The sequence below is a fragment of the Denticeps clupeoides genome, chromosome 1 (genome assembly GCF_900700375.1).
Source record: "Denticeps clupeoides chromosome 1, fDenClu1.1, whole genome shotgun sequence".
Taxonomy (NCBI): domain Eukaryota; kingdom Metazoa; phylum Chordata; class Actinopteri; order Clupeiformes; family Denticipitidae; genus Denticeps; species Denticeps clupeoides.
In genome coordinates, this window is record NC_041707.1 from 13,430,757 (window position 1) to 13,455,514 (window position 24,758).

Sequence of the window (24,758 nt, forward strand, 5' to 3'; positions counted from 1 at the left end):
GGACCTGGCTGTCCAACTGCGTGGGGCTTGTGAGCTCGTTTTGCATCAGAGGGGGCTTTTCCAGAAAACGTCCCACTGCCCCCAAAGAACAATAAAGCCCATAACACAGCATTCTTGTCGAAGTCAACCTGACCACCAGCAGGTTGCATATGAATAATATTTCCCTTTACTGTTAAGGACTGTTATCCTGAATTATTCATGGGGTAGGGGCAATGAAATATAGGGAGACAGCATTTAATGTCCGTGCTCCCTTGGCTTTGGAATGGTCTGCTAGAGGACCTGCATTTTAAAAAAAAAGCATTTTATATTGTTTTATAAACTTATTACGAGCTCTTTCATGATTGCATGCTTTTTATGACATCTGCACAAAAGGTGCTATATAAAGGCTGATTGAGGATTAATTTGTATGATTCATGGCTTAATTTTAACCAGTCCGCCAAATGTGTCACCATCACCCTCCCCATTTTTATTACCACTTCTAGGAAAGCCACTTACCCGATTAGGAACTAAATGTAAAAACAGGATATTCAGCACCCCCCAAAGAACAGTGACATAACATGTATGTATGTATGTATATATATATATATATATATATATACACACACACACACATTGAGCAGTTCCAATTACAACATTATTTTGCCAAATGATTAACCAGCTCCTGCAGTGTGCCTAGAGTTTTACTTAGAAACTGTACGCAGAGACAGCTGCAGTGTTCACTATTCAGATTTTCTGCCAGTTCCAAGAACAAAACGTTGCACTGCATCTACATAAAAGAGACCTCTCCCTTATTGTTTTCGGCCTCCTTTATTCGCTACTGCAGTACGAAAAATAAAGCCATATTCACGATAAGAAGGCTGCAATAAGTCTACTGCCTTTGCAATGTGTGACGTCACAATTACCGGTGAGCAGATGCTTCTGCTGGTGCAAGAAAAACATATACATAGAAGAGCCATATGGTTAATATTTTTAATGTGACTTTCTCAAAGTCGGAATTTACAGTAAGGTTCAACAATTTGAAAAAAGAAAAAAAAACTTAAAAATTACAAAAAAGCAAAACAGACAGTTCGAACTTATTCTTCACTTTACAGTGCACACACAGTTGTGTACCTCTGGCATTATCATGCTCTGCAGGAAAAAAAAAAAAAAAAAAAAAAAGATGGATTGAGAGACAATTGGTAGCTTTGACGTGCATTTTTGTTACATTTCTCTTCACTTTTGTAGACCGACAGCTTCATGCACCCACACAAGAGGTAAAAAAACAGTGCTAGGCTGCTTATGCAGTAGCTCTCACTACTTGCTTCCTGTGGCCATTAAGCATATTCCTTGCCAACCTCAGATTTGAACAGATTCCTGCAATGGTCTCACAAAAATGGAAATATAAAAACAATTTGCTCGTATGTTCAACTTATTAGGGAAAGGTGACTATACCGCAAGAAACCCAGTGCTAACATCATTTATAATAAAAATAAAAAAAAAACCCAAACTAAAAAGCATGAACAATTTGTACATTCTAACGCTTAACCACTGGGGGATGAAAAGAAAAAACAAAGAAATAGAAGTCAAGAGAGCTGATGAAAAAGTGGCTGTGGGTCCTCAGGACATCTGAGCCTTCCTCATAGAACGAAGCGCCTTCTCCCTCAGATGTCTCTCCAGGTCATCAAGGCTGTCCTCTACTTCACTCTCTGATTCCTTATGGAAAGGTAGCATTAATTATCTCTCAATTCATGAAAAGCATCATCATTTACAACAGCACAGGACCACACAAACTGGGTCTATAATAACTGAATTGCTTGTAGATTAAAAATCTATGGATTGCATCAACGTCAGCAGAAAAAGGAAAACCAAATTCCTCATCCATACTATAAAGCTGTGGACATTAATGGAAAATTACAAAAGGCAGAGGAGCTCTCAGGTCAGCTGAGCAGAGCCATCTCTAGAGGACCGAAGGGCTGAAGTGATTTAACACAGCACAGTAAGGAGGAAAACACTGGCAGCAAGCTCCAGATCTCACTTTAGTGTTTTGCAAAGCTGAGTTCTGATGACAAGACCAGATGAAAACACAAACCTCTATTTAATATTTCATACTTTGACGCGACACCACCAAAGACTCATATCTAATTATTTATTGAAAATAAGAAAAGTTCACGTCCATTGTACGGCACAGAAGAATGGACATCACCTTTTTACGGTCAGAATCTGCATCCCCTTCAACCTCAGCGCCTCCCTGATTATCAGCAGCAGCCGCTGCACCGCCCTTCTCCTTCTTATGCTTTTTGTGCTTCTTGTGCTTCTTTTCTTTCTTGTGTTTCTTTTCCTTCTTCTTCTTCTTTTTCTTACCACCAGCTTCAGCATCCGAATTCTACAATAAGGGGGAAAAACAAACATTATATTTTCTGTACTGGACAGGTAAACAATCAGTAGTCGTCCCCCCCGAAGCAACATGTCTAAATGTCATAATGTCATAAGCACAAATGGGAGAATATACTGATGGACAATGACCTTGGTAGGAGACGGGCTGGCAGAGCCACTGGAAACCTTTCTGGCAGGAGGCGCAGGAGACCCGCTAGCTGAGCGGGACGGTGACGGGGATGCAGAGGGCGGGGCAGGTCGCTTCACTGCTGCTGGAGGAGGGGATTGTGAGAGCGAGCGAGAGGACCGTCTCCTCATTGGCTGGGGGCTTGAAGATGTTGTTCTGTAGACAAAGACAAATAAAATACATATATTTAAAATGACCGGATTACACCTCCCCCATAAAAAATAAAACTTAGCAGCCACACTGCTGCAAATTTCTGACAATCTTGCCTTTGGGTTTTGCGTGGCTCTGGGGTGCGGGACACCCTGCGAATGGGCCTGTTATTGTGAGGTGACGACTGTTGACGCCTCTGTGGGGAAGAGTTGGAGGTGGCAAAGCGAGCCTGCGGACTGGCAGAGCCCCGGTTTGCTGGACCACGCCTAACTGGAGAGGAGGAGAGTCGGGAACCATGGGAGGGTGGAGGGGAGCGAGCATCTCGGCCTGGCCGCGACGAGGGCAGCAGGGGGCTCCGTCGGTGACGTGGTGGAGATGCTGCAGGAAGCGGCGAGCGTCTCTTTGGGCCAGGACTACCACGGCGTTTAGGTGACCTAGATGGCCTGCGTTTGGGCGAAGGAGAAGCTCTGCGTTTAGGGGGAGGGGACCCCGACTGCCTTCTCTTCTGAGGAGGCACCGGGGAGGGACTGTATCTCCGCTGGAAGGGGGGAGAATAGCGCCTAGGAGATGGAGATCGCCTGCGAGGAGGAGAGGGAGATCTGGAAAGATAGAAAAATAAACCTGCTATAAAAATAAACACTGACAACTATATTTTTTATAGCTCATTTTTTTACAGAAAGAACTGCATGTGCAAGGTATAGATAAATAGCAAAAAAAAAAAAAAAAAAAATAGCAGGGGGATTTTTATCTAGTCTTCTGATAATGGATAAATGGCGTTAATATGCAACATTTGAACCTATACTGCATGCACCGTAACTGAGGGACGGCCGTACCTGCGTCGAGGGGGTGGGGAAGGTGACTTGCGCCGCCTTGGAGAAGGGGAACGCTGACGACGCACAGGGGATGGACTGCGTCGCTTCCTAAACAAGGGAGAATAGACCTGAAGAAAACTACACAAGTATTATTTTTACCTCAAAACAACTACAAGACAAAACTTTGGTTACCTGGGGGAGACGTCTCTGTGACGTCTACGTGGTGATAAAGGCGAATTACTCCTCCTCCTTCGGATGTCTCTAGTCCTTGCTGGCGGTGCTCTGCCAGGCCTTCTCTGGCCTTCATCCTCAGAGGAAGACGAGGATCCTGTATCTAAAAACGTTCAGAACAGACGAGAAAGCAAACTGTTAATGACATTGTAGAGCAGTTAAAGTCAGACACCTAAATGGAAGTTAACGCACGTCCACCCCAAGCACGTGACAAGGGAGCAAATCAAATGACAGATGCACGTTCGTGACAATGAGAGGGGCAAAAGAAAGAAATTAATATATGAAGGAAGGGAGGTGAGAAGGAAGAAGTAGAGAAAACAAATAAAAAGGTGACAACCTGAAGACGACTGCTGATTCTGTCTGCGATACTGACGTCGCTGCTGCACAGAATCTGCGGTGGCCCCCTTCCCACCTTTATCCTCCTCTGAAACGTAAAGCAGTGAGTGGTCCTTTCAGTGCCCAGGGGAGGAAAAAGCCAAAAAAAAGACCCCACGCAGAGCACACTCACACCTGATGTGCAGCACCCAAGTGAACGATCACAGTTTCAACTTAAGGATGTCAAATTCAGCCAAGCTGCAGGGCAGCCACACCAGTATTCACAAAATCTCAGTGTGCTGATCAGTCATCTCCAAATTATTCTGTACATGTCCTACCTTCAATGTACATTGACCTTAGATCAGCAGCCGTACACTCCTGAGACACTTTGTGAGTATGGGTCCAATTCATCATCATTATGAACGAGGGGGAAGTAAAAATTTGCTCTGTTCTTGGGCCATCCTGAAAACTACCGGCAAACTACAAGTGTATAGTGTCTTGGATGTCCATTTGAACACTTCTCATTTAGCCTCATTCGTGCAATCTGTAGCCATAGAGCTGAAATAAACACAAGCAAACATGCACACTCACCAGATTCAGACAAGTCAGAGCGGACTTGTCTCGCTTTGGGGGCTGGAGAGGGAGACTCGTTCCTTGCAGGTGGTTTTCTTTTTGGACCTAAACAATTACAGTAACAAAGAATGCTGGGTTCAGGCAGAGCCAGGTTTAGGTAACAGTAGTACTCATAGTGTCCTCTGATGTGGGCTTCGGGTTCTAGTAATAATGATACTCAATATAACAGATATAAGATGCATAATTTAAACATTATTACAAACAGGTCTCATCTGTAGCCTGGTTCACTCTCCCAACTGTGTGGAAGTGTAAAATGATCTCAAGGGTGAACCAGGTCACAACACTAAAGAATGAAGATAGCAACATGATGCCCCAGTTCACATTCTACATTCCTTCATATGCAGTAACATTATATCATTGAGATAAGTAAGCAGAGATGGGCCAAAAGCGAGCCACCAAAAGAGGACCTGGAAAAAGTCAACGGGAGCTTTCAGCAAAATGAAGATGGAAATATGGGGTCAAGAAATTAATAGAAAAGAGGTGACTGCATACCTGACAACCTGTTGGGTGAAGGAGACCCTCTACCTTTCCTGGTGTGTGGAGAGGGGGAACGTCTTCCCTTCACCGGAGAGCCAGAATCAGGGCCCGGAGGAGTACGACCACGTCTCCTAGAGGGACTTGAGGAGGGGTCAGACTGGCGAGGCATCTTGCGAGGGGGTGTACGGGATGTGCCCTTTGCAGCTCTTTTTTGGGGAGATCGAGAGGAAGAGGAGGAACTTCCTGAGGAAGATGCGGACCGGGATCGGCGCCTTGGAGAGTTAAGAATCATTATGTTTATGCATAATGTTAAGACAGCAGTCTTCAATATTATTTTGTTCATATTGTATTTCACCTTCGAACAGGAGACCGACTGCGCCTGTGCCTGGGTGCTGGTGGAGGACGTCTGGGTGGGCTCCGCCTTCGAGGGGACATGCGTCTCCTTGGACTTGATCTTCGGCGAGGAGAATAAGACCTTTACATGGAAGAGAACAAACTGTTCTAAGCAAAATACATTTCCATAGTTTTGGGAATGTAATGAGGCAAATGATAATTTTTTAAAAAGAACTTATATAAATCACTCTGGATTAGTGTCTGGTTGTAAATGTAAATATTACTCACTATCCATTATAGCTTATTCATAATCAAGGTCATGCTGTCACAGGCGATACCAGGACATAGGGTGCAGGGCGGAGACATACATACATACGCTCAAACCTAAAAACAATTGAGTCCCCAATTCACCTAGAAAACAAGTGACAAACTGACTCACCTTGACCGAGACCTGGGTCGTCTTCGTGAGCGAGAGTGGGATCGGGAACGGTGGCGAGGACGGTCCCGACGACCATCCTTCTCTCGTTCTCGAGGTTTGGGTCTATCCTCTTTTTTGGGTACTGGTTCTGGGGAGGGGTCTTTTGCCTCAGTCACAGAATCAGGTTTTGTACTCTCTCCGACAACATCACTGGAGAGATGGAAATATATATTCAGAATAAATACAAAAAACCATAAACAGTTCAGTAGGGCTGAACGATTAACAAAATTGAACCAAAATTGCAATGACTGCGATTATTTTGCAACCTCAGACTCTGCAACAGGGATGCTGTGGGACGACACATGCAAACATGCTGCCTTGAATCGAGTCAGTGAGTGATAGACTGGAGCCTTGGTGACCCCCTGGGGCACTGGAGAGGCAGGCAGAAAGGAGACAGCAACAGAATCCATACCGTCTGAAGGGCTGTATGTGCTGTACTTCCTGTTTGTGCTTCCTCTCACAAAGTGTCAAGCTGAGCGCAACGAGACACTTGTTGCCGGCCTCAATGCAAAAAATATCTGTGCTTATCTAAACTCCCCGTGAGACAATAACATCATGTTGTAGATCTCTGTAAACTCAGACTGATAAGATCAGCCTGTCCTCCATTCCTGGTTTGAGTATTTCGAAGGGGTAGATTGAACACTGGCCCACTCACCAATCAGATGTGCTAAAGCCACAGCCACTTAAACAGGAGCAAGAATGCTCACTCTCAACTAGTTACAGTGATGTTCATACTTCAATGTAGAGTTATGCTAGTTTTTAATACATAATAGTTAGTGAATACTGAACAGACTTAGGGGGAAAAAACAATTGCAATTGTAATATATAAAAATCGCAATTGTAATATATAAAAAAGCAATTCTATTTTTCCTTAAAATCGTTCAGCCCTACAGTTCAATTCAAGAGTCATGTCCATTTTGATACCTGGTGGATGACGCCTCCTGAATGAGCAGCTCTGGCTTCGAACTTTCTGATTGGTCAGGTTCAGGCAGAGGTTCTTCTGTGGTCTTGGGAGGAGAAGGTTGGGGCGAGGCAAGTGGACTGGGCCTGCGCCTGGGGGAACGGGAATGACTGCGCTTCCGTTCCCTCTTCACTGGAGAGCGTCTCCGAGGAGATGGAGACCGTGACTTCCTCCTACAAAGTCAAAGCCAATTCATAAGGAAGGAAGACCAGCCCTCAAGTCCAATGTATGAAAGTATAACTGAATATCTCAATCAGTGACACTCCTTACCTTCTAGGGCTTTTGGATTGAGCCCGATCTTTGTTCTCTTTTTCTCTTTTCTCATCATCAATTTTCTTCAGAGATGCAAGCTTTTCTTGCTCGATCTGTAAGTAAAAGAGATAAAAATGCATAGTGCTACTTGTGATGCCAAAATCCACAACCAATCTTGGGTTAGTGATCACCCACCTGTCTTTGTTTGATTTCCTCCTTTTTCTGTTCTAGGAAGGCAGTGGGGATCCCAGCAATGTTTTCCTGAGCACTCAGCAGCAGCGGCCACAGATCTTTCATGAACTCTCGAGCGTTCTTCCCATTCAGAAAGCCCGTCAGGTTTATCTGCATCATCTTACTGTCAGGATTCTGTAATGTACACACAATGGGGGAAGAGAGAAAGAGAGGGGGGAAAAAAGACAGACAGACAAGATAAGAGAGATTGGACGAGCCCATTGAAAGGGGGTGGGATATGGCCCCCATCTCCCTAACACCCTTCAAGCTGCAGCTACGTCCGCTACAATTTACAGACCAAGGTATTAAAACTGGTAGCTGCACTAGAATAATAACCCATGGGACAGTCACTGGAACCTACCCTGTGCTCATGCACTTAAAGCCTGAGCTCTAAATTCCACCCCATTTTTTGGGGGATTTAACACCAGCACACAGCACATGGAAAAGCTGTAAACCTTGATGAACCTGCTTCAGATGGCAGTATATTAATCAATTTTATTAATGTGGAAGAAGAACTGATGTCCTGCCATTCCACATGCTGTGTGCATGAGAGGTAAAGCCCAGTATAGCGATATCTGAGGGGAGACATAACTTTTAAATGTCATTCTAGACAAAATGACTGAGCATGCATTACTATATACAGGTACCTACTGTATACAGCAAAGCTAAAAAGTTGAAAAATAAATGCATATCGCTCTACCAAAAAGGTCTCAAACGGATACTTCTTAAACCATACTTTAAGTATGAGCAGGCTAAGCCTAGAACCGACCCACTAAACCAAAACAAACGAGTCTCCCCACAGTTTAGTCATAAGGTAAATCAACAGAAAACCACAAAACAGAATGCATCAAAACCCCAAAAAAGCAAGTACAGTCCCGATGTCTTCAGCGCGTCCCGTGGGATGTGGGGGGACGGAGTGCCCGGGACTCCTGCAGTAAGAGACGCTCCCTTGGCTTGCATCCGCCTCCCTACTGCTTGAGACTCAACCACCTTGAGTTTAATGTTATATCATTTATCTAAATTGCAAGAGACGAACAAGCAATAATGAGTAAACAGGGCATATAAAGGGATTTTATTTAAAACAACTAAGAGAAAAGAATTACTAGAGTTTCCTTACCACAATGCATGGCATTTAAAAGTATACTTTTGGGGGGCAACTTACCCCAAGCCAACTAACATGTTTCTTTCTGAAAACAATTTATTAGCAAACAAAACGAACTTTCATTTTCATCTCCGAAACCTTTTAAGGAAAAAAAAATCCTAGCTCTTTAAAAACAAACACATCAGCTGAAAATCTACAACTTTAATTTAAGATCTAACAAAAAATTTAAACTGTTTTCTGAAAGTGATTCAGTGTATTGATCACATGCTGACGCACCCTCAGGGTGATAAAAACTATAAAAGGATGAAGTGGTAAAAGCCATTCTGGATGTCTGTAACAGACAAAATCTAAATATACTGAGCTAAATGTAATGCGAGATCCTTGTACACCATCTAGATGACATTGGTGGATTAGAGACAAATGTGGTATGTATATCAGTATGATAGTGTTTCTACCACTGATATGAAGCCAGTCCCTGCACATAACTCACCTCAAAAAACAAACTGCATCAGTTTGGAGAGATGGATTCAGTGAGACTTTGGGCTCAGGAGAGATCTAATTAGGTGTTGTTGCTACACTTCTGATGCAAGGTATAACATCCATATTGGTTCAGGCCTTTTAAATCATAAATCACATTATCATTAGAAAACTGTGGTTCAAAAGGGCATTTTCATAACACAGAAAAAGTCCTAGATGACAATTATACAGTGACCGAACACACTAATTTTGTTGTTAGGCTACAAGGTTTGAGTAAACTCTAATGGTAACTAATACTAGTCACCTCCCAATTCTAAAGTCCCCCACCCAACCTGACAAGAACCTCAGACAAAAGTGAATGTAAATTCATAGCATCTGAAGAACATTTGAAGTGAGATGAAACATCAAAAGGCACTACCTTCTCTTCCAGCTGGTTGAAAATAAATTCTATGACGACATCATCCTCGAAGCCCAGGATCTCGGTCACTCGCTGGGTGATCCAAGGTTTGATGACTTCCAGGTTGACCTTGGTCATATCCACCTGCCAAATCCAGATAAATGATGAGTACGAGGAAGTCATGGAGGAAGTACCTGTGGATGACAGTGTAATCCCCAATACCTTCTTTTCCAGACATTCCGCAAACTTCAGCTGTTTCAGTAGCTTCTTCTGCTTGTTGCTGAAGCGATTGTCTTGCTCCGCACTGGTGCCCTGTGTGAGTACGCACAACTGTTACACCACATGGCAAAACATGGGTTTCAGTGATACAAATCACATCTTAGCACGTTAATAAGATAAAGCTTGCGTTTTAATCGGTGATTTTGTGACAAGACAACTACAACCCGCGCCCCCGCGTGTTTCAGTCGCATTTTATATTGAACGCGTCACAAAGGCCATTACTGCATTTTGCAGCCACGTCCGGTTAACACGCTACCACACAGCGACTTCCACTGCTTTTCCAGGCCGATATCTAAGAGTGATCAAGAATTTTCGTTGGATTTGAATATGACCTAATACAACAACACATTACATTATACTGGGCCGCGTTTGGCTGACACTGGTATTTGCATTTAAACAAATTAATCTAGCCAACGTGTACTTAAAATATGTACTCTATAATTAGCGTTACATTAATTCGTGGAAAATTAATCAAAGCCGACTAGAAGTCACAAATGAACGTGTGCTCCACTGTTCATTACTTCGTGTATTAGCTGGTGGGCTAATTAGCCTAGCAATGTCAATGAATTAACGCTTGGCCACCCCCCTTGGGGCATTAAGTATCGGTTTAAAATGGTGAAATGGCATCATCAAAAAGTCTGTTATTTACAGAGCAACACTCGACAAATCATTACGTCCTGTGAAGGTAACATGTATTAGTCCGCGTTAGCGGCCAGGCCGTCTTCTCACACGGGCCGCCATTTTTTGTGCGGTTAGCATAGCAATATAACTTATCATTGCGGCCGAATGGCGCCGGTCCTTTCGCTAACCAGACGCAGTAAAACGCCACAGACCACAATGCACACACACACACACGTCAAACATTTCCATTCGACCAAATTAAGCAGCCGAACATTAAAAACAACGTCACTTACGCGGAAGAAACCCGCGTCCATTTTATCCCACTGGCGTGCGAAAGGGCGAAGCAGAGAATGCGTGCTTCCAGCGACCCACAATGCACTGCGGTTACGCGCCTCGGTGCTGCCCCCACCCCCGATGGGAGAAGGAGGGGCCGGGATGGTCGTGACCGGTTTGCCATGTGGAGCTGAAGGCGGAACTGTAACGTGCTCCCGAAAAACGTTTCACGAACGACACCAAAAATCATCTACGTACCTATCTCGTTCGAGAAATGTATTGTCATGCCAACGCGGAGTTTGATGCCATTTATTTAACGTTTTATAAGCACATTACACTGCAATTATTCATTATGCATTGTTTAATGAGGCTGGTTTCATTTATTTCCTTAACACAATAATCATTTGCCCCCCCAAATCACACCGTTGGTAAATATGCGTATAGATTGTTTAATAGCACCGCTACTATTTCAGATCTAAAATTAAGAGGATGGATTTGTCCAACAGCATCCCTGTTAGTAAAAGTGTTGTAGTCATTGTGTATCCTCAGTCGGTATCATCCTCTTTATTCCACCCAAACAACGCAGCAGAAACCGTGACCACCTGGTTTTGAGCAAGGCATTAGACCCGATGAGATAATGAACCAGAATCTTGTGCGAAAGCAGGTTTTAAACACAACGAGGGTTTAAAATCTCTCCCTGTCACGATTAAAACAACAGAAATGGAATTGGCATAACAGTTTGGTTGACAGTATAGTTCCCTGATAAAGAGTAAGACTGCTGGTTAGAGAGTACATTAGAATTCTTGATGTGCGTCCACTGTTTTCTTCTCTGTAATGACATTGTGGTTTTACGGAAAACTCCACGTGGTAAGAGCGTTCCTAGTGTAGAAGAGGATTCCCAGGTTTGAGTAACTGCAGTTATCCTCCTTCTACTTTACTGAAGGTGTGAGTTAAGGCGAGGTCGCTGGTGGCGAGTTCGCCGCTATCTGACTGGCAGGCCAGAGTTGCGCCTCTTTTCACGTATGGAGCACAGCATGTCTGTGACGAGTTCGGGAAGGCCATAGGCTGGCTGCCAACCCCAGTCTCTGCGTGCGTTGGAGTCGTCAAATCTCACTGGCCAGCTATCCGCTGCAGATAAAGAGAGCGTATTAAAAGTAACATTTGTTATATTATACTTAATAAACATGTAGTAATAAGTTTTAAATCTGATGCATTTCACGGCAGAACATTTAGAAAAACAAAAGGGAACCTTCAATGTGGTTTATGGCATATATTCGTGATTTTTTTTTTACAACAATAATTAGAACCAGTTACAACAACTGGAACCAGTTGGTATTAATGGTTTCAGCACCATTTATACCAAAAAGCACCCTACACACAAAAAAGAAAAAATACACTGATTCTGCATTCAGGACAATTCAACACCATGCACTTACCAATAGTCTGACGAACTGCATCCGGGTTGTAGGTAACTTTCAGTTGGGGCAAATGTTTTCGTATTTCGTCAGCGACTTCCTCGGGTGTAAAGCTCATTGCAGCAATATTGTAAGTGCGCAACGACAACTGGCATTCTGGCGCCTGCATGAACTCCACAGTGGCCCGGTGGCAGTCAGCGATATGCATCATGGGGAGTCGAGTGTCAGGACGCAAGTAACACTCATGATGACCAGTGCTCAGGGCATCGTGGAAAATCTGCACAGCGTAGTCTGCAAAACAATGGCGGCATATAGAGCACAACTGAGGAAATTGTGTATGTTACCCTCATGCAAAAAGCTTCTTTGACATTACCTGTTGTTCCTCCCCCAGGCTTTGTGTTGGCTGAGATGACGCCAGGATAGCGTAAGCAACGGAAATCCAAACCATATTTATGGTGAAGGTACTAATTGGAGAAGGAACAAACACAAACCTGATGAAATGTTTGTTAATAATTGTGCTTGAATGAATATGTTTAAATGAATGCTCTACAAAGTTTCTCACCTCTCCCATCAGTTCCCCGTGAACTTTGGACACTCCATAGATGGTTCGTGGCCTTTGGACACACAAGTCAGGAGCCGGGTCTCTGGGTGAGGATGGACCGAAAGCTCCAATGGTGCTTGGGACAAAGAGACGCAAGCAGTTCTCCAGAGCGAGGTCCAAAACATTATGAAGGCCTGGTAGTTAAATTGAGGTTTACAGAAAATGTCAAATGATTGAATCTTTGTGTTTTTTTGCAGATATGCTTCTGTTTTCCCATTAGATCTTTGCATTTTTGTGTGACCTGTGATATTGATGGTCCGTGCTAAGGTGACGTTGGCCTCCCCCACAGCACTTAGAAGTGCACTGTAATGCACCAGCCACGTGATACGGTTATTCACCACCAGTTCTCTTAGGTTCTTATAGTCCAGCACATCAGCATAGACAAATGGACCTGTTGTAACAAAGGGCAAGGAATGAGAATTAAAGTGAATTGGATTGTACATGGAGAAAATGGAAATATTTTTGAGAAATGGAAATAAGACATGGCAGCCTAACTATGATAATAAATATGATATGATATGATAAAAAAATGTGTAAAAGTGCAGTCCCTTTACATAATTCCAGAATAACATACCACTGTTGAAGACCTCCAGTGGTGGCTTCTTGATATCTGATAGGATCACATTTTCCCTCCCGTACTGCTGCCTGGCACAAATACAGCGAACCATTTAGCCAATACCGCCCATGTCTAACAGTCTGGCATCTTATCTGCATGTACAAGCTACGCGTGAAGTTTCTTCAACAGAAACCTTTAGCAAACTGGGATCAGACATGCAAAGGGGTGAGCAATAAAAATGAAAAATAAAATGTATGTATATACACTTGTGTTGTGTAATCGTTGAAAACGCTTCACAATTTAGCAACGAATTGATGTTGAAAATATTACAACGTTCTGTAGACTAGGACTGAAACCATAAAGAATAATGGGATATGTACACTGTACTCAAACGTGCCTTAGTGAATCACTTCAGCTTAACGAACCTCAGCAACTGTGCCAGTCCAACACCAAGCTGTCCAAGGCCACCTTTCAGGAAAGAAAGTTTGTGTGGAAGAAAAATTAAGTGTGCAAAAAAAAATACATAAATATAAAAAAAAGAAGAAAAAGAATTGTATTCAGCGGAGCTTTATCTGAAAACAAAAAACTGCGTTGCCTATTCTTTCCTGGGGGGTCATTTGCCTCTGCTTTCATCCCATTCACATTGTTCTGCACGGCCTATTGTTGTGAAAGAAAATAATGGTGGTGTCTGGCAAAAACAACTACAAGAGAAACGGGGATGGACTGAGAATAGCCAGCTTCTTTACAAACCATTAGAGGAAGGAAAGGAAAGCACGTCTCACCTGTGATGAGGACCCTGGGGTTGTCGGACGAAGGGTCCGCGGAGATTTCGCATTTACACTGGGTTACCAGGCGCGGCGACCAGCCCATGCCGCGCACCGGTGCACCGCCGCGGCAGCCGTGGCACAGGGAAGCGCGGAGAGTCGTGGAGGGCAAACAAATCCGCACACTGGACAGCATGTCGAGCTAATGCCTCTGAGGGAGAAAAAAAATTAAGTCACAGCCTCGGTTTGCTTCGTCTCCGAGGCGTTGCATGTGAAGAAATATAAATATGACCGTCACATTACACAGCTCCCTTACTGAACAGGACGATTATTCGTTTCCTACCTGTTGTCAAAGTTGCTGAGCGGGACAACTACCCGTCAACGATCCCATAAATGACCACGGCGCTCGTAAAACTAATTCAAGTAAATACATACGGATTGCATGGCATTTAGCCGTCAGAATTAAAAGATTACTCTCTGATTGGCCACTGCTCGAGCGGACCGAGCAGCCATTGGGTGAACAAGTTGCGAGCGCAAGCCATGCCGGGATATGTAGTTCTGAAGCGTCGACTGAAAGGCCAATGGCTCACGCTGCTCTATTATACGCGACTACACTGTCCGGGGCGAACGGCAGGGCATGTGGGCAAACATGCTGACTAGCTGTACCGTGCGGATTTGTATAGGTAGGTTTAGCTGAGCTGGGCTTTTGACGCAGCGGCGTGTGTCCGCGTGTGGGTGTTTCTGACTTTGCACTCGCACATCACGTAATTCCTCAAACGCTGCTGCCGTCTGCTGATTTATATTGAAACTGCATACATCGTGCACAGTAAATTCAGTTTTCTTGTAAGTTGCAGATTCACATGTGTGTCATACTAAAAATTGTATTGAACTCACAGTTACATACACAACAATAAAACATATTAACAATAATTTAAAACGAAACATATGACTTTTAGGTGTGCACAGCTCTTGAAACGAACAGTGGAAACAGTGCTATGAAAAGCTTGCAAAGTTCGGTGAAACTGTAAAGATGCAGAACCAAGCCATCTAGTGGATTATACAGGAATGAAAAACCCATAAAAGTTTGTTTATTTTACTTAATATATATACATATATAGCTTTCATGTCTTAAGGCCATTGATGTGAAGTAAAACACAGAGGTGTAAGATATTAATGAAATGAAGTGTTGAAAAATCAGTCCATGGCTCAGAAGTAAAAACATTTTGTCTGGAACTTATGACTGATCCAAGTCTGTGGTTTTGCAGTCACATTTGTACGTTGTCAGCTCTCATCCTCAAAACGCTCTGCCACAATGCGCCACATAACCTCCCGCGCCTCTGCCATGTTCTGGGCATGGTCTGTCCACCTCAGGAAGAAGCCTGACAAAAGAACTCTGTTAGAGCGGTACAAAAATTGTTTTTTCCCAGGAAGTACATAATAGAGGACAGAAAGACCCCAAGACCACAACTGCTTTAAAATAATTACAGATGCAGCAATCTTATTCTAAAATAAGACAGTCAGACTGTGATGAAATAAAAATACCAAAGGCATAGTGAGTTACTGTGGATATAGCAAGCGCAACACGTAACTCACCCCACCAGAGGTGCAGTGATTGGGGCTGCACAGAGGGCCAGATGGCCAGATGAGTTGGCTGGTAAAGAGGGTTGATGTACTCATCCCTCTTGTCAGGTCTTAAGAGGAACTGAAACAAACAGTGCGTTCTGGTTTTGATGTCCACAGCACACCTAGGGAATTGAAAAATATGCAGCAGCAGGTTAAGGTGTGTCGTTTGTGTCAGTGTTAGCATGTCAGATATAACCCACCTGAAAATCATTACCTGGATGTTTGCAATTATCATGGAAGTCAGCATGTGTGAATCTAAGTGGATGTGGAATCAAAAGGACACAGATTACTTCCAGGCCTCAGCTCAAGCATGATCCTGGGAATGGAACCTGGGACCAGAGCTCTCTCTGTCCTCCTTTACTCCAATATTTCATAAAAGGGAAATCCCCAAACCAAAAAATGTATTCACATAAAAAAAGTCCGTACTGGGGAAGATCAATCATTACTTTACCACCAGTCCCCGCTCATCCTTCTTTATAGTCCATCTTGCAGACCAGACTATTGTGGGGAAGTGGTGGCCTACCGGGTACAGAAGGTTGATTGGAAGGTTGCCGGTTCGAATCCTAACCCTCGAAGGTGCCACTGAGATGCCGCTGAGCAAAGCACCGTCTTTCATGGATACCCACTACTCACCAAGGGCGATGGGTTAAATGCAGGGGACTGGTTCAAATCCCATTCTGCCAAGGTGCCACTGAGGTGCCACTGAGCAAAGCACCGTCCCCACACACTGCTCCCCGGGCGCCTGTCATGTGCTGTGCATCAGTGTTTCACAATAACAATCACTTCACTGGTCAACACTACTTCACAAGCTGGTGTCCCCTTGTGGATGAGATGTGATTGTGCAAGTGTTCTGTCTAACTGATCCGTTTATATTGTACTGCATGGCATGGGTAGGGTCCCTCTAATGAGGCAGCACGCCACACGCACCTCTCCTGCTCACTGTTGCAGAGGAAGGTGCCGTAGTTGGAGGCGTAGGCCTCCTGGGCCAACCGCAGCAGCAGTGGCTCTCCCACCTCCATGGCCAGGGGGAACTGGCGGCACAGCTGCCACACGCAGTCCAGCATGAGCAGGAACACTGGCGACTCTTGCTTCAGCCGGGTGTGTGAGTAGGCGGAGTGAGCACAGCGCAGCTGAAATGGGTGGCCTGCCTGGGGTAAAGGAGCAAATTACAGTAAATTGCTGGCTCTTTTTTAACCCTGAACATTCATATAGCCAGAAAACTCTGACATCACGTTTAGTAACTTCTACAACCAATAAATAATGTATACACAGTGTGCTAATGGGTAGAACAGTACCCCATAATCTAGTCTTTCTATTCTAGCACCTAAAAAGCAATGTGATAAGAAGATATGGAGAACTTACTGTCTGAGGATGGAGATTTGAGAAATAAAGAACTGAGCTAAATAATGATAAGCAGAGCAGGAGCAACATAGCCAAAACATTGTATCACAATATTTAACAAAATGTCTCAGTCTAGACTGTGATTCATCGGTTCAAGTTACGAGAATAACAGCGTCACCCTATATCAGGGGTGTCCAAACTTTTTATTAAGACATGAATAATATATTTTTTATCTCACTTATAATGAGAATAGCGAAGCACTCAGTGGGAGAGTGATGGATGGCTTGCAGGTCAGGAGTAAGTTGGGTGGTTGAAATGCAAAGGATTTCACAGAGATGGCTGTCCGTCAGTTTGGTTTTCAATCTACTTTTGTTCCAACTGAACAGAGAAAATGTTTGCTCACACATGTATTTTGAGCTGAACAGACTGAATATTCCTTTCGCATGTCATCTCATTAGAGGAAACAGACGTACAGCATCTGACATTTTTGTCTTTCCTCGCGGTGTTTCAATGCTGTGTTTCTATTTGTTGTGTGTTAATGAGTCTCAACATTCATCTTTGACCGGGCTGCCCGCAGAGGCTTGCTGTGCGTGCTCTGCTGGGTGCAGTGAAGGACAGTCTCCAGGCGTGCATCCAATGAAATGCGATGGCATTTAGAGTACAGCACTGCACTGTACGGGCTTGGTATGTGAAAAACTTTTGTGCGCTCAGTTGACGATGCGGTTCAGAACCACTTTTATGTGTGGGCTATATTTAATTATATCTTTTAAATTAGCTGAGGGCCAATAAAAAAATGCATCAGTTGGCCTACAGGGCCATATTTTGGACCCCCCTGCCCTATATCTTCAAAAAGTTCCCCCACTCCTAAACTCCTAAATTGTCCAAGTATTTAACTTGAATAATTGCAATATTAGCAGTCCATAGCAGTCGCAAAAGCATTTCACTGCAAATCATTCCGTGTATGACTGTGTACGTGACAAATAAAATTTGGATTTGAACAGATATAGAGAATAGACCTCCCGCTGTTTTGGGCTCTGGCAGCCATGACCCAGGGTAAAAGGACAAAGCGGTTATGGATAGTGAGTGTAAATATCTGAGCTCTAGCCTTCTTTGTCTGGACGAGGCTCACCTGTACCCACTCTCTCTCCAGCAGGGCCAAAAAGCCCCTAAGGGTGCGGGCATCTGGATCCAGAATAAGCTGTGCCAGGGTGGTCACTAACAACGTGCTATCAGTGCCCTCAAATCCATGGATGAGAACTGAGTGGCCGTCCCTTCAGGTATCACCACAAGGGTAAAAGAATTCAAAAAGCATACAAAATAGATTTAGAAACAATACTGATAATGTCCCTTAGTGTATTACATTATTATCAAATACTAATAAGAAGGTAACAACTAGTAGGTGAACAGCATGCTATAAGAACTTTGATTTAAAATATATTTTTTAAAATGTCGACATTTTGCAAAATACATTTTTAAATATACATTTTTATTAAAATGTATGTTTCTCAGTAGGGTTTTAATAGGCTTTATTATCAACAGCAGACCTTATTGACTATATACTCACTAAGAAATTTAATATGTGTTAATGGTTCAACTGCCAATGTCGCACAGTATAGCACTTCCTCTAATGTAAAATGGACAATATAGACTGTAGGTAAACCTTGATTATATGCTGATGATGGTCAAATTATATCTGGTTGTATTTTGAACTGGATGTATTCAGGCTCAGGTAACTGAAGTTACTTGTGTCTGTAAGAAGCAGGAGTGTGTGTCACTGTGATTTGGCTCACCTCTCCACACACTCTGCCACTAGCCCTGCTGTGGACAGTGCGCTGTGGATATGTGTGAGCCACTTTGAGTTCTCCAGCTTACTGAGCCAGCGGTCCACACTGTGAGACTGGTCGCTGCAGGCCTCAACCAGCTTTATCAGGCTCTCCTGCAGAACCTTGCCCCTGAAAAGAGACACACATTCTCATGTTCAACAATATGAATTTGAGGTGTCTGTGACTCACCATATTAAAGCCAATAGATTCAGTTACACAGCCAATGCTAGTGTTGTTCCAAGTTACTTTATTTCATTTTCTGGTCATAAACTGACCTCTCCAAGTGGCGGTGGAGCCTCTTCCACGAATTATAAAAGGTCTTGGACTCAAACCCTCCTCCTGTCATTCTGGCTTGTTGAGCTTGCTGGCCAGAGCGGGTGTCAATAATGTAAGCCACTTCCGAGCCATCAATCACCGCCTGAAGGAGGAGCTCGTCATCCCTGCAACGTTTCCTATTGGCTCCAGGCAATGGCTGGCTGCTGCGCATGATCACCTGAAACACAGAAAGCTGACAGTAAGCATTGCTCATGCGTTCAGGCAGTTCACCAAGGACAAAAACGTTGACGTTGGGGTGCCCCTGGTGGCACCATATTACTTGTTTCCCCTAATTGTTTTACACTGTGCACACATGACAGACGTGACAGTCTGGAGATGCTGTGGAGAACATTCTGATACAACATCCTCCAGCATGACCGGCTTGGCAGTGGGTCAGTAATGTTGTGGGGTGGCATTTCTTTGGGGGGGGCTGCACAGCCCTCCATGTGCTCGCCTGAGGTTGCCTGACTGCCATTAAGTACCAAGATGAGATCATCAGACCCCTTGTGAGACCATATGCTGGTGCAGTTGGGCCTGGATTCTTCCTAATACAAGACAATGCTAAACCTCATGTGGCTAGAGTATCAGCAGTTCCTGCAAGATGAAGGCATTGATGCTATGGACTGGCCCGCCCGTTCCCCAGACCTGAATCCAATCAAGCACATCATGCTCCATCCACCAATGCCACATTGCACCACAGACTGTCCGGGAGTTGGAGAATGCTTTAGTCCAGGTCTGGGAGGAGATCCCTCAGGAAACCATCCACCACCTCAGGCCCAGGAGTGATAGGGAGGTCATACAGGCTCATGGTGGCCACACACTCTACTGAGCCTCATTTTTACTTGTTTTAAGGACTTTACATCAAATCATCAAAAAACCTATAGTGTTTTTTTCCACATTCATTTTGAGTGTGACTCCAGATCCAGACCTCCATGGGTTGATTAAATTTGATTTAGATCAATAATTTTTGTGCGCACATTCAACTATGTAATATTTTATTAATTCAGATGTAGGATTTCTTGTTTTTGTGTTCCATTAATTTTTTTTGAGCAGTTCCATGGACATTTCCACCCAACATATTATTCAAACTTTGATGAAATTGTATCATATGTCTACTATTTGGCGTATTCTACACAAAACAATTACTATCAACTCCATCCAGATTGAACCACAGACAAATCCATTTCCATTTTCCTGTAAGCCTGAAATTCTCTCACCGTGCCATTTTTCTGGTGGTAGTAGCATAGCACAGGGAAACGCCCACCTTGCCGGAACTGGGCAGCCTTCACCAGTGTCTGGTCATCGACGGTCCGCGGTACTATAACTGCAGCCGGGTAGGTCGGACAGACCGAGTAATCTGAGTTGATGTGACTCACCCTCCACTTGTCCTGCTGGGAGATGATGGGAAGAGGGACAAAAAGTACAGATTAACTGCTTCACAGAGTGGCATTAAAAACAGGGTGAGCAAACCAGCAAATAATATTTCTGAACGGAATTAACATCTTTCTTGTTGATGATAAGAAATTAACTAGCCGTTTCGTTGGTGCGTAATTATTTCTGGCAGCCAGAACTAGATCGTTAATGAAGTTTCATAAATGGAGTTTAAAATGGGAGATTTTCAGCTTTCACAGTTAGTGTATAGCGTCGCACTTATCGTGTAAGACCGCTCGAAAAAATTGTGACCACCTTTCACGTGTAATGAATAAATTTCATTATTTCATAATTTTTTTGAGAGCTCTGGCACGGCATTCTGAATCGCCATTACAAAAGGATTGTTAATTAGCCTCAACGACAGTGTTGTAACGTATTCAACAGAAAATAGCACAATATAAATATTACTTATGTGAATCTAAAAAGAGCATTAAATCTCTTTCTCTCCTTGTTTGTGAACTTGCTGGGAATATTTACACTTCTCATCACTATAACCGCTCAGTGGTACCGGCCAGGAGTCTCTGAGATCATTTTTTTTAGGATTCACAGTTGCTTTGTGTGTCTAAATGCAGTTATTGTCATTGGTTATTATTCTTGATATCCTAATTGTAGTACAACGTCATTGTTTGCGCCGTGTTTTACTGCAGTACTGACTGTGGACGGTTCATTTTCGTACACTTGCCTCCGGCGTAAAGCAGTGAAATGGGGCTACTTGCCAGTCATAATGTCAGTAATCAGACAGCCAAATATTTTCTGCAACGGTGCTCATTGTAAAAGAAGAAAATTGAGGAAGCCTTCTACGTTTCACCATTACTGCTGGAGAGCCGAACACAATGACTCCATTAGAGAGGAGAAGGATGTGACAGCCACTCGGGGTCACAACCGTCTCATTTCATTTCCTTTGTCAGAACAGCACTTCCACACTGCTCAGACAAAACCTCGTTCCCGCCAACTCACTAGTCCTGCCAGCTGGACAAGATCCTTTTCGGGCGTTGACAGACCCCACGGGCCATCGAGGCTGGAGTTGGACGGCCTGTAAAAAAACGGGTACATCTGTGTGACTCTGTCCAGGGCGGAGAGGGCCTGCAGAGGGGAATGGAAGACATTCTAGATTACGACGTGTGGACAGGGGCGCGGAGGGGGCTCGGGCTGTCAACAGTCCACCTACCTCGACGGAGCTGGCGATGTTAAGGCACTCTTCCATCCCAGGGATGTCCAGCTGGAGAACACACAGGTCCTTACATTTTAAGGTGATCGTGCCGGAGGACGCCACCGTCCTGTGTGTCGAACAGAGTCGTTTAGAACCTCTGCGCTGCGCGGTGCACACTGTACAAGTCAAAGCGAAAGCAAGTGAGCTGGGCCAGTTATGTGTGTGTGTGTGTGTGTGTGTGTGTCTGTCGTGGGCTTTTTTTCCTGTTTGACAGGCTGCGGTATGGCACAAAATGCTGCAGCTTCAGCGAACAGAAGCGAGAGAAAGAAACGCTGTTTGTCTCTCAGACGACAAGCAGCAGTGTGGACAACATTCAGCCAGACGCAGCAAGGCGGGCATAAATATTACCTCTGTGTCTTTATTTACCGATCTTTATCTCTTTATGTAACTAAGGCACTACGTGAGCACACATCTCACACTCCACGGATGGAAACTTATTCATATACAATTATACATACCAATTATGTACACCATTATACAAAGGTATACATAAAGACTTTTTTTTTTTTTTTTCTGTGAATGCTTATAAGCAGAATCGGACAAAAAGGCACACGCAGTAAACTTGCAAACCTTAGACTCTGGCCTGCACTAAGGCCGTGCCTGGTGTGTCCTAGCAGGTTCTCCACACTGATTGAAGGAACAGTTCACGTGTTAGTTCTAACGAGGAGTTAGGAAAGGACATCTTCATGGACATTTAAGCTAATGTCAGGTTAAACATGCAAAGAGAGGAGATGCATGTGACATTTTACATACAGTTAAAACTTTATTATTATTCATTTTATAGATGGCGTCCTGCGTTGCAAGGCCTAATTTCAGAAACTTTGTATGAATTTTATACAGTACAGGCCAATGGTTTGGACACACCTTCTCATTCGATGTGTTTTCTTTATTTTCATGACCATTAACATTGGTAGATTCTTACTGAAGACATCAAAACAATGAATGAACCAGAGGTGTTTAGCACTTCACTCTACAGTCCAGCTCACCCCAAACCATCTGGATTGGGTTCAGGTCCGGTGACTGTGGAGGCCAGGTCTCTACTTTTTGTTAAGTACATAACTCCACATGTGTTCATTCATAGTTTTGATGCCTTCAGTGAGAATCTACCAACGTAAATGGTCATGAAAATAAAGAAAACCGAAAACGAGAAGGTGCGTCCAAACCTTCTCCAAACCTCCAAACACCGACTGACCGTTTCTCCACAGCATCGACGCTTCTGAGCAGCAGGAGCAGCTGCCGTCCCCGGTCCCCGTCCCCGTCCCCGTCGCGGCCGGAGAACAGGAGGTGGTGTCCCGTCAGGCACAGCGCGCCCCTCGCCGGCGCCTGGAAGGGCCGCGTCAGCACGACGCGCTCCACGGTCGCCGTCTTGATGTGCTCGGCGAGCTCCATGGCGCTTCTGGGCGTGTGGCGAGTTGAACAAACGCCCCGCCCGAGCAGTGCGCTCGACGACAAAAAAAAAAAAAAAAAAAGAAAAAGAAAGAAGCAGGAAGAGAGTTCGTGTTTTTTAGAACAGGGGGGCGGTGGCTGAAGACTACAAAAATGGTGGCGAAATAATCCGATTGAACTGAAGCCTAAAGCCTAACAGAGTGACTTTTATGTCACCATCGTATATATTATAATGTGAGTCAGATATGTGTGTGTGTCAAATGATGACATATGCTGTGCTTCTTTGAAAACTTTAAAAGATTAATAAAATAAATTTTATTAAAAGATTAATAAAATTGAAAGATTAACAAATGGATGTGAGATTCAAGAGATTTATTTGTCACTGGTCGTGAACTGAGAAAAAGCAGCCGGATAACATTTGGCATAGGTAATAAATGTAGGTAATAAATATCTACATTTACAGAATTTAGACTTGCAATCATAGTTACAGGGACAGTCCCCCCTCTGGAGACACTCAGGGTTAAGTGTCTTGCTCAGGGACACAATGGTAGTAAGTGGGATTTGAACCTGGGTCTTCTGGTTTATAGGCGAGCGTGTGTTACCCACTAGGCTACTACCACCCTAATATCTTTTAGTTTAGGTGGCGGGTCACATTGATATTTTTGTTTTTTTAAGAAGCAATCCGCTACCTCAACCATCTCCCCCAGACCACTAGAACCAGCACGACCAACACCGCTCAGAGCACGACTCCACTCCAATGTCTCCATTTTCACCTCGTGGAGGACATCGGCCTGTTTGGTGCCGTGGGCGAACACCCCCTCTGGCCCCCCACACAGAGACATAAACCACATTTAGAATTATATACATTTGGGCCAGTGATGACAATCACTTTCACTTTTATAATAACATATTTTATTGTGAAATCTGTTGTCGGAACCATACTGAATTTAACCAGGTAGACATTTGACCTTTTCTTGTCTATCTTCCATAGTTGTTCATTTTCATTTTTAACACCCATCATCCATCCCGAGGATCACCCCATTGTAAATGAATGGAAATTAGTGCACAGATTTGGTTTGTATTTTTTCTGTGATTTTGCACAACCCAGGAAAATTCAATTGTGACATAATGAAGTTGGATTGACAATATTATGAATGAAATGTGTTTTTTTGGGGGGGAGCAGCTCGCCTCCCTCCCCTTTCCACAGGTGTGAGACTTCATCCCAGCAGCAGCAGCAGTAAGCAGGCACGCCGAGGACCTCGTGCTCACATCCCGCATATATTGATAGAATTTAGAGATGCTGAAGTTAGCCCGTTATTCAAATTGTCAGTTCTCACTTAAATACTGCTCAGCAGGTGAGAAGCCTGCAATACTATTTAATCTACGTGGAATGAAAAATGTTTTGGGCCAGAAAACTATTAGTTATTTCTATACATTATAATTTATCCTAAACAAGTGAGTTTTCAGTGTCCCAGAGCTGTTAAACTGTAGTTTTTTTGCCATTCATCATTTCATGCCATTCATCAATCCAATGCACAGTTCCCATGTGAAATTTTCTTAACAACTATACATTGCTTGTATAGTTATTTTTGGCGCCCTGTCTTTTAGTTTTAGTCTAGTCTTTGTGTCAAGCTAACATGTCCATACAATTTTGGTCTAGTCAAGTTTCAGTTGACCAAAGGTCTGAGTATTTTAGTCTTATTTTAGTCTGAATTATCCATGATTATTTTAG

The 24,758-nt window shown here is 43.8% G+C and overlaps 3 protein-coding genes across 11 annotated transcripts; all 3 read right to left on the reverse strand.

Moving 5' to 3' along the window:
- Positions 1–955: 955 nt before the first annotated feature.
- On the reverse strand, positions 956–10,699 carry srrm1 (serine/arginine repetitive matrix 1). 4 transcript variants are annotated; one of them, XM_028991186.1, is made up of 17 exons: positions 10,582–10,699; positions 9,611–9,700; positions 9,410–9,532; positions 7,377–7,547; positions 7,200–7,294; positions 6,893–7,102; positions 5,930–6,118; positions 5,513–5,632; positions 5,173–5,429; positions 4,639–4,725; positions 4,070–4,156; positions 3,694–3,835; positions 3,523–3,609; positions 2,806–3,288; positions 2,503–2,695; positions 2,183–2,362; positions 956–1,685 (listed from the first exon to the last, which is right to left on the reverse strand). In XM_028991186.1, the coding sequence occupies exons 1-17, from the start codon at positions 10,600–10,602 to the stop codon at positions 1,674–1,676; spliced, it is 2,547 nt and encodes an 848-aa protein (XP_028847019.1). In that variant the 5' UTR covers positions 10,603–10,699; the 3' UTR covers positions 956–1,673. The 4 variants fall into 4 exon arrangements, with proteins under 4 accessions (XP_028847019.1, XP_028847009.1, XP_028847027.1 ...); XM_028991176.1 differs by having other exon boundaries at positions 956–1,692; XM_028991194.1 differs by lacking the exons at positions 9,410–9,532; positions 9,611–9,700; positions 10,582–10,699 and adding an exon at positions 8,284–9,295 and having other exon boundaries at positions 956–1,692.
- A 157-nt stretch (positions 10,700–10,856) lies between these two features.
- Positions 10,857–14,351, reverse strand: tdh2 (L-threonine dehydrogenase 2). 2 transcript variants are annotated; one of them, XM_028988281.1, is made up of 9 exons: positions 14,241–14,351; positions 13,916–14,108; positions 13,559–13,601; positions 13,152–13,222; positions 12,819–12,968; positions 12,539–12,711; positions 12,350–12,440; positions 11,998–12,267; positions 10,857–11,689 (listed from the first exon to the last, which is right to left on the reverse strand). In XM_028988281.1, the coding sequence occupies exons 2-9, from the start codon at positions 14,091–14,093 to the stop codon at positions 11,544–11,546; spliced, it is 1,122 nt and encodes a 373-aa protein (XP_028844114.1). In that variant the 5' UTR covers positions 14,094–14,108; positions 14,241–14,351; the 3' UTR covers positions 10,857–11,543. The 2 variants fall into 2 exon arrangements, with proteins under 2 accessions (XP_028844114.1, XP_028844124.1); XM_028988291.1 differs by lacking the exons at positions 13,559–13,601; positions 14,241–14,351 and having other exon boundaries at positions 13,916–14,099.
- A 612-nt stretch (positions 14,352–14,963) lies between these two features.
- LOC114769874 (myotubularin-related protein 9) lies at positions 14,964–23,073 on the reverse strand. 5 transcript variants are annotated; one of them, XM_028963322.1, is made up of 11 exons: positions 22,833–23,073; positions 22,211–22,267; positions 21,599–21,707; positions 21,388–21,513; positions 20,217–20,387; positions 18,960–19,177; positions 18,652–18,813; positions 17,991–18,132; positions 16,448–16,668; positions 15,491–15,642; positions 14,964–15,276 (listed from the first exon to the last, which is right to left on the reverse strand). In XM_028963322.1, the coding sequence occupies exons 1-11, from the start codon at positions 23,027–23,029 to the stop codon at positions 15,179–15,181; spliced, it is 1,653 nt and encodes a 550-aa protein (XP_028819155.1). In that variant the 5' UTR covers positions 23,030–23,073; the 3' UTR covers positions 14,964–15,178. The 5 variants fall into 5 exon arrangements, with proteins under 5 accessions (XP_028819155.1, XP_028819061.1, XP_028819342.1 ...); XM_028963228.1 differs by having other exon boundaries at positions 20,217–20,390; XM_028963509.1 differs by lacking the exon at positions 22,211–22,267.
- Positions 23,074–24,758: the final 1,685 nt, after the last annotated feature.

Coding starts and splice junctions, on each gene's coding strand:
- LOC114769874 (XM_028963228.1), bottom strand. CDS start 23,029: ATGGAGCTCGCCGAGCACATCAAGACGGCGACCGTGGAGCGCGTCGTG. Junction 16,669..17,990: donor TGGAGAGAGAGTGGGTACAG/GTGAGCCTCGTC, acceptor CCTTTACCCCAG/GCAGGCCACCCATTTCAGCT. Junction 15,277..15,490: donor ATCACTGCACCTCTGGTGGG/GTGAGTTACGTG, acceptor TTCTTTTGTCAG/GCTTCTTCCTGAGGTGGACA.
- srrm1 (XM_028991176.1), bottom strand. CDS start 10,602: ATGGACGCGGGTTTCTTCCGC. Junction 5,633..5,929: donor CGACCCAGGTCTCGGTCAAG/GTGAGTCAGTTT, acceptor TTCCATGTAAAG/GTCTTATTCTCCTCGCCGAA. Junction 4,726..5,172: donor TTCACCCAACAGGTTGTCAG/GTATGCAGTCAC, acceptor GTAATTGTTTAG/GTCCAAAAAGAAAACCACCT.
- tdh2 (XM_028988281.1), bottom strand. CDS start 14,093: ATGCTGTCCAGTGTGCGGATTTGTTTGCCCTCCACGACTCTCCGCGCT. Junction 13,602..13,915: donor CCCCAGGGTCCTCATCACAG/GTGAGACGTGCT, acceptor CTTTCCTGAAAG/GTGGCCTTGGACAGCTTGGT. Junction 12,969..13,151: donor ACTGGAGGTCTTCAACAGTG/GTATGTTATTCT, acceptor TTGTTACAACAG/GTCCATTTGTCTATGCTGAT.